The sequence below is a fragment of the Juglans microcarpa x Juglans regia genome, chromosome 2S, assembly GCF_004785595.1.
Source record: "Juglans microcarpa x Juglans regia isolate MS1-56 chromosome 2S, Jm3101_v1.0, whole genome shotgun sequence".
Taxonomy (NCBI): Eukaryota; Viridiplantae; Streptophyta; class Magnoliopsida; order Fagales; family Juglandaceae; genus Juglans; species Juglans microcarpa x Juglans regia.
The window spans coordinates 12422911-12431607 of NC_054597.1; the positions used below are offsets into that span (position 1 = coordinate 12422911).

The 8697-nt window shown below is 35.3% G+C and overlaps 1 protein-coding gene across 1 annotated transcript; it reads left to right on the forward strand.

The window, feature by feature from the left end:
* The first annotated feature begins 1252 nt into the window (after positions 1–1252).
* Positions 1253–6972, forward strand: LOC121252516 (glutamate receptor 3.7-like). The gene is made up of 6 exons (XM_041152210.1): positions 1253–2222; positions 2844–4192; positions 4599–4876; positions 5077–5108; positions 5652–6058; positions 6335–6972. Exons 1-6 carry the CDS (start codon positions 1967–1969, stop codon positions 6740–6742), a joined length of 2730 nt encoding a protein of 909 aa, XP_041008144.1. The 5' UTR covers positions 1253–1966; the 3' UTR covers positions 6743–6972.
* Positions 6973–8697: the final 1725 nt, after the last annotated feature.

Genomic DNA, 8697 nt, shown 5'->3' on the forward strand with positions numbered 1-8697 from the left:
TAAAAAAATTTGGAGTTAAATACACTTTACCCCTTTGAATTTTCACTTAATTCACAATGTACCTCCAAAACTAATAATTGTATCAAAGTGCACCCTCGAACTTTCAAAACTTTCCAATCTCCCCCTTCCGTCTATCAGTAGTGTCAAATCTAATGAAAATTCACTATAAAGATGTAATTTTTATCTAATTTATTATCATTGACCATCTAAAATAGAAAATAATATATGCTATCAATTAATAATAATTCATTAATCATTAACCATATATAAAATTATTTTATACTTAAGTTGCAAGCAAGTATGAATAATTTATGTACACAATGAAATTTCATTAACCATATATAAATTAATAAAAAATTATTTAATGATTTATGATTTATTATTAATTGATAGCATATATTATTTTATATTTTATATGATCAATGATAATAAATTAAATGAAAATTAAATCTTTACAATGAATGTTGTGCACATGAGCAGCATGTGCAGTGAATTCTCTTTAGATTTAACACTACTGGTAGATAGAATGGAGGATTGAGAAGTTTTGAAAGTTTAAGAGTCTACTTTGATGCAATTATTAGTTTTTGATGTACATTGTGAATTGAGTAAAAGTTCAAGATGACAGAGTGCAATTAATCCAAAAATTTGTTTCAATATCATTTCACAGGGTCAAATAAGACGGGAGTGGATTTTTTGGTGATGATCAAAATTCAAAAGAACATATAGTCTCATTTATTTATATAGATGATATGAGATGAGATGAGTTAAAATTAAAATTAAAAATTAAATAAAATATTATTAGAGTATATTTTTTTAATATTATTTTTGTCTCAAAATTTGAAAAATTTGAATTATTTATTTAATTTTATATAAAAATTTTAAAAAAATTATAATAATTAAATAAGATGAGATAGATTTAAAAAAAATGTGATAGGTTGAGTGGAATTATAAAAATAAACTGAATCCTAGCATATTGAAAGCCGCCATCAATATAGTTAACGCATAGAAAAATGATAAATACACAATATTTTATACAATAATATTTTAAAAAGAGGGATATTTTTATAAAATACTTTATAAAACTAACATCATTTTATAAAAATACTTTTATTTTATAATATATTGTAAAAAATATTGTGTAAAATATTGTGTATTTATCACTACTCTAACGCATAATAATAGCGTTGTCTATTAAACTGCATAGAATGCAGCGTATCTTAGCATTTTTCTTGGCGCCACTGATAAGCCTTTGACAGAGTAACATGGAAATATAGACAGCATCAGTTGAACTGTTGAAGACTTGAAGGCCCTCCCGACGGTGAAAGTCACTGGAAGGAGGTCTTGTCGAAGGACCCACAGTGGACCGGTGGGGCTGATGTCTTTCTTCCTTCTCAATTCTGCGTTCATGCTATTGAAATGTAAATTTGCGACCCCTTTCTGGATATCCTTTTGTTCCTCATAAATTCTCTCCCAAAACGTGATTCTCATTTTTACCGTGTGGGACTTGTTTCCACGAAAAAAAAAACAAAGAAATCAAAGTCAATGCTGTTCTTCGCTTGTTCTTTCCTTTATTTTCCCCAAGCAAGCACGTCCGTCTTTTGTTTCAGTTTTGGTGACGTATTCTCTGGTGGCTGGCCCTTTGAAAATTCCAAATTTGGGAGGATGAAATTTCTAGGTTGTCAGTTTTCCACACTTGCTGGTTTTGTTCTGTTAAATATTTCACAAGTTCTTTTCAGACAGAGAACTGGGTCGCTCACTGATCATGAAGTTCTGGTTGGGTGCTTTTAGTTTGCGGGGCACCCTTTATTTCTTGGGAGAGATTCTTCATTCATCTCATCTGAGTACTTATCAAATTGTACTTTTAACCCCTATTATCCAGATTTTGAAGCATGTGCGGTCTTAATTAGAGAAAAGTTTTAGTCTTTGTTGTGAAGAATTGGGGTGGCGGTTTTCTCTTGTTTTAAACATGAAACACTTTGTGTTTCTACCTGCGATGGTTTTCATATGGATATTCCTTATTGTTTCTGTGCACTCCCAAAGTCCTGCTGTTGTGAACATCGGTGCAATTTTTACTTACAATTCGGTTATTGGTAGAGCCGCCAAGATAGCGATGGAAGCAGCAGTGTATGATGTCAATGCGAATCCGACAATTCTCAACGGTACAGAGCTGAAGTTGCTCATGAATGATGCAAAATGCAGTGTCTTCTTTGGGGCCGTTGGGGGTATGATCGAATTGTTCATTTTATATTTAATTTGAAACATAATAGAACTCGTTGTGTGAGGGAAATAAGTTAAAGCTCTTAAAATGAATAACTTTCTCTCTTTTTGGTTAGTAGGGAGTCTGATAAGAACTGTGATGATGCAAAGGCTATCAACTAAGGTTGTAAGCTTTCGGGTGATTTCTAATATCACTTGCCACGATTACTTGTCAAAAGAAAAATCACTGACCATAATTTTAACTTGTGAGTTTGAATTTCTGCCAAAATTTATAGTTACTGGTTTTCGTAATCTACTAATATTAGAATTTCAGTTTATTTTTTCTTTATATATAATTGCATAATTTTATTTAAATCTCCTGTTTTGACATCGTTCATCTGAAAACGAGTTTACCCTTCATATAAGCTCTTAATGAACTTTTCCAGTCTCTCTGACCTCTATATTCTGAAAACAGCCAATTTCCTCCTCTTAGTAGTAATCTTGACCAGTCTATCAGGATCAACTTTGTTTATTACATGGTAATATCTGGTTTTTTCCCCTACTGAAATATGCTATTTTAAGTTCTAAATTCAGAAATGGAGTTCCTGTTACCTAAATAATATTGGTTGCTTCCTTTTTCTGGGCAGCTTTACAGGTGCTTGAGAAAGGGGTAGTGGCCATAATTGGTCCACAGTCCTCTGCTATAGCTCATATGATCTCTGAGATTGCTAATGGTCTCCAAGTGCCCCTTATTTCGTATGCTGCCACTGATCCAACGCTCTCTGCCCTCCAATTTCCATTCTTTTTTCGAACTACACAAAGCGATTCGTACCAAATGGCTGCTATGGCCAACTTAATTGACTTTTATGGATGGAAAGAGGTCATTGCCATCTTTGTGGATGATGATTATGGGAGAAATGGGATATCTGCTTTAGGTGGTGAACTCGACAAGAGAGCATTGACGATTGCTCAAAAGTTTCCTTTGCCTATCCATTTTGATCTGAACGACATCACTGATACCCTCAATAAATCTAAATTGCTTGGTTCTCGTGTTTATGTCGTTCATCTCAATCCTGACCCCAAAATGAGATTCTTCACTATAGCTCAAAAACTACAAATGATGACCAGCGACTACGTGTGGCTTGCAACAGATTGGCTTTCTACTACCTTAGATTCATCCTCTTCATTGAGTAAAACTTCACTCCATATCCTCCAAGGGGTAGTTGGGCTTCGTCAACATACTCCAGAGTCCAGGTGGAAGAGGACTTTTGCGTCTCAATGGAGAAAATTGGTAGATGAGGGTAAAGCAAGTTCTGAGCTGAATACGTATGGACTCTATGCTTATGACACGGTATGGACAGTTGCACATTCAATCGATAAGTTTGTAAAAGAACACAGAAAGATCACATTCTCTTTTGACGATGGGTTACTCAAAATGAACTTAACTAAAGTTCAGCTGAGCAAGCTGAGAGTCTTTGATGGTGGATCTCTTCTCCGTAGGAAATTATTGGAGACAGACTTCACTGGTTTAACTGGTCAAGTCCAATTTAATAAAGAGGATCGAAACATAGTGAGTGGTAGTTATGATGTCATTAATATTGACCAGATGGCAGTTCAATTGGTTGGTTATTGGTCCAACTCCTCAGGCTTTTCAATTTTAGCCCCAGAAAATCTGAAAAGTGAAGAAAATAGTAATTCCCACCTAGATCAGAAGCTTAAAAAGGTTACTTGGCCTGGTGGTAGTACAGAAAGGCCACGCGGGTGGGTGATTGCAGATGATGAGAGACCGTTGCGAATTGGAGTACCATACAGAGCAAGTTTTGTTGAATTTGCTACTAAGCTGAATAACAGCCATAAAATGCAAGGATACTGCATTGATGTGTTCCTTGAAGCACGGAAATTAGTTCCATATGATGTTCCTTACAAATTTGAGCCGTTTGGGGATGGCCACTCCAATCCCAATTACAATGATCTTGTACAGAAGGTCAAAGATGAGGTACGTAAAACATATTGTTCCATTACCGGTAAAAAACAAAAGAACTAAATGTAACTATGCCTTGTTTGGTAAAAAGATGACCTGAAAGCGCATGGTAGATGTGCTCACACATGATTTACTAGGCTTCCTAGAAGATCCTAATATCTAAACGTTAGCAATGAATTCAACTTGATGACATTAAACTTGTCTTTTACACATTGTGAAATGGAGGAGCAGAGTATTAACAGTTACATGCTAAACAATAATCATTTTATGTTAGCTGTGATGTGGGTGAGATCCACACACTGGTGGTTCTCGCTTTGAATCTTGATTGTTATATGGGGTGCATCTTTTAGCAGAGTGAGATGCATTAGGCACAAGAAATTTATTAGGTACACCTTGTTTATTACCGAGCATTTGGTGTCAGGTGTTCGATGCTGCCGTTGGGGACATTGCAATTGTGACAAACAGGACAAAGATTGTGGACTTTTCACAGCCGTATGCTACTACTGGTCTTGTCATAGTGGCTCCAGTCCACAATTCAAAATCAAGTGCTTGGGTGTTTCTCAAACCATTTACAGTAGAAATGTGGTGTGTTACCGCAGCATCGTTTGTAATCATTGCAGTAGTTATTTGGATTCTTGAGCATCGAGTCAATGATGATTTCAGGGGTCCCCCTAAGAGGCAGCTTGTTACGATGTTTCTGTAAGCATATTCAAGTTTGAAAATGAGTTGCTTTATAGCTTTTTCTACAAATTTATTTTTGCAATATGTGGCATGAGAACATCATTTTTGTTATACTTTTTTTCGGTTAACCCTTTGATATTGCATTACCTTAATCCAATATACCATCTAAATACCTAATATATGTGACTCTAACCTTATTCAGTGAATTCATGTTACAGGTTCAGCTTCTCGACATTGTTTAAGACAAATCGTAAGGAAACTGCTGACTTTTATAACTTTTAATTTCTAAATCTTCATTCTTTCTTACAGCCAAGTATCTATCATTAAAAAGGGCGGTGGGCTTAAGGGCACCTTTATGCTGATACATCATGCCATTAAAAACTGTAGCTGGAGTGCTACCTCAGTTAGATGAATGAACAAAATCCTGGTTTTATCATCAATTATACGACTTAGATAACTTTTTTTTATAAGTGATTATACGACTTAGATAATTACTTACTAAACAGTGAATCATACCAACTTTTGCAGGTGCAAATGAAAGAAAGATGTGATATTTCTGAACTTATTACTTACTGGCGATTCTCTTTCATGTTACATACCCTTAAGTCAGTAAAAAACTTTGTCTGATAGGCTTCTAAGTCCAGTAAAGAAATGGAAGAAAAGAGCTCTTACATTTTTTTTTTTTTTTTTTTAATATTTTCTCTTTGGTTATTTATAATACTGAAATTTCACAATTTTTAGAGACAACATTAATTTTGAATTTGACAAGTTTTTACTGCATTATTTTAAACAGAGGAAAAAACAGTGAGCCCACTTGGACGGATGGTGATGGTGGTTTGGCTATTCTTATTGATGGTGCTCACAGCAAGCTATACAGCAAGCTTAACTTCGATTCTTACATTCCAGCAGCTTTCATCACCCATCACAGGAATTGATAGCTTGGTTGCAAGTAACTGGCCCATTGGGTACCAAGTAGGTTCGTTTACTTATAGCTATCTGGTCGACAGTCTTTACATAGCTAGGTCAAGACTCGTTGCTCTGGGATCCCCAGAAGAATTTGAGAGAGCACTTCGACAAGGACCAACTAATGGAGGGGTGGCAGCTATTATAGATGAACTTACATATGTGGAGTTATTTCTGTCGAAGCAATCTGAATTTGGGATTATTGGGCAACCATTTACCAAGAGTGGATGGGGATTTGTGAGTAGATTTTGCCTACAATCAAATGCATGCATACATATGTACATAGTCCACGAATGACATATTCATAATGCATGAGATATATACGTGCTTTTTTTTTTTTTTTTTCTTTATGCCTTTCTTTTAATGAAACATATTACATCTTTTCTGCATCTCTCTGTCTCTCTGTCTCTCTCTCTCTCGCCCTTCTTCGTATGTGTGCGAGCTGTAACATCTCTTGTTATGATGATTTTCACATGCGTTTTCTCATTTACTTTGTTCACTACCATAAACTAGGCTTTCAAGAGAGATTCCCCACTTGCTGTTGACATTTCTACTGCAATCTTGAAGCTTTCCGAGAATGGAGAGCTTCAGAGGATCCGTGAAAGGTGGTTCTGTAAGACGGGTTGTCCAGGAGAGGGGAAACGGCATGCTGAGCCTAACCAACTCCACTTGATCAGCTTTTGGGGTCTTTATTTATTATGTGGTATCTTCACTCTAGGTGCCCTTCTGGTGTTTCTTCTACGAATGATTTGGCAATTCGTGCGTTACAAGCGACAGCAGAGGGAGTCTTCTCATCCATCCCCAGTGTCATCAGAGGCACACTGTTCTCACGTCATTTCCAGTTTTATTAACTTCATTGATGAGAAGGAAGAAGCTATCAAGAAAATTTTTCATCATGAAAATCGTCAAGATCAGATTTAGGTAATTGATATGCAATATAGGTTGTGAGAGGACTTCAGGGGCTACACCAGTTTAATTAGAGCAGGTTTTCTGATATTGAAAAAGGATAGGTTTTTGAGTTGATTCACTTGCTACATTACAGCAAAACAACATAGAGCATGTACATATCTCTTTCCCTTGTATAGCAATAAAAACATGATGGTACTTTTCTAAATGCCTAAAATGGCACATGATCAGTGTCTTGATTCAAATGCACTGTCATTATGGAATCTTGCTTGATTGGTTCTTTTGTTCTGGCATACTGCTTAGGGAAGATGGGTTCTTCTTATTGCTATTTGGTTGTAGCTTCTTCTGCTAAAACACACGAGTTCAAATGCAAAGCTCGAGAGATCGTGACAATAACAACAGTTTTTCTATGCATAGTCGTCTCATGTAGACGGCTTGCAATCGGCTGATGTGATGTTATGCTACGTTAGCTGATATAAAAAAAAACACAAAACGAGGAAGAAAAACTTGAAAGCAATTACATTTAGTTTCATTTCGTCATTTCCCGCTTCCTATGTGCGCCGTGTGAGACCAAAGTCGATTTTGGGCGAGTTTGCCAACCTTTTGTTCCTCATTTTGGTCTGTAGATTGGAACCCATCTTTATGGGTTCTTTCCTCGATCCAACTGTGTTGGGTGCCCAAAGCAAGGCCAGTTTCCATTGGACTAGGTCAAGGCTGAGCATCGTTTGGGTCAGGTTCGTGGGCCAGCATCTCGGGTCAGATTTGTGGGCCAGCATTTCGGGTCAACGACATGGGTCGGTTTCGTGGGTTAGCTTCATGGATCATCTTCGTCCCCATACTGTCACCTTCGTGGATCATCTTCATCTGTGCTTCAATCTGCAATTTTAACATTTGATTAAATGTTTTGGTCACTGATAAACAATCAAGCATATTGTGATTTAGTTGTTTTTTTTTCTTCAACAGCATGTTGTGATTTAGTTGGTTTTTTTCTTTCACAGCTTGGTTTTTTTCTTCCACAACATGTTGTGATTTTGTTGATTTTTTTCTTCCATAGCATGTTGTGATTTAGATTTGATATTGTTAAATACAAGATTTCTTGGCTGAAAATATTAATTTCCTGGTTAAATATTGTGGTTTATTTATTATGGTTTAGTTGTTGTTAAATATACAAAATTTTTGGAGTAGATCATGAAAACAATTGTTCAAATGATCTTTTTATTTTCCTATGCATACAAAAAATATTGAAAATTGATGTTGGTAAAGTTTGATCAATGTGGTCCTTTAAACAATGATTTTGGGAGAAGGATTATTATTCTTTTTCCTCATGTACGTTAGTTAAAAAAAAAAAAAAAAAAAAAAAAAAAAAAAAAAAAAAAAAGGCCCATGGATGATTTAGTTGAGAACAAAGGCATGAATAATGTCTGGCATGTGTAAATCTTATTTGATGCTAATCAAATTTTGATTATTTTTTTTTTTCTTGGAAGAAGTATGTACAATATTAGTCTTCACTTTAGGTAGATTGAAGTAATTTTCCTGATAACTTATCAAAGACTGACCTTGGATATTGAACAACTTGTACAGGGCATGGGAAAAGGAGAAGAACACCCATCTCCGCTAACACCATCTAGCTCAAATCCCTCAAATTCAGTATGTTATTTTATAATTAAAAAATTTATTGCAACTCAATGTTTAACATCGTAATTATTATTATTATTATTATTACGTTAGGACATCCCTCAAGTTGGTCTGCTAAACTATCCAAATTACATGCACGGTTACCTTGGACTAATGCCTACATGGTCACCAGCTTTGTTGCCATATCTAGATGGAAAAAAAAATCCAAGAAACATTTAGGTGGTTTTTCAACTTCCTGCTTGTTTTTTAGTTATAAGTTAATTATTTTTTAAACAATTTAAATGTTTTAATTTTTTTGTTTTGAGCAAAACGTTAGTTACCCATTTCAATATGGG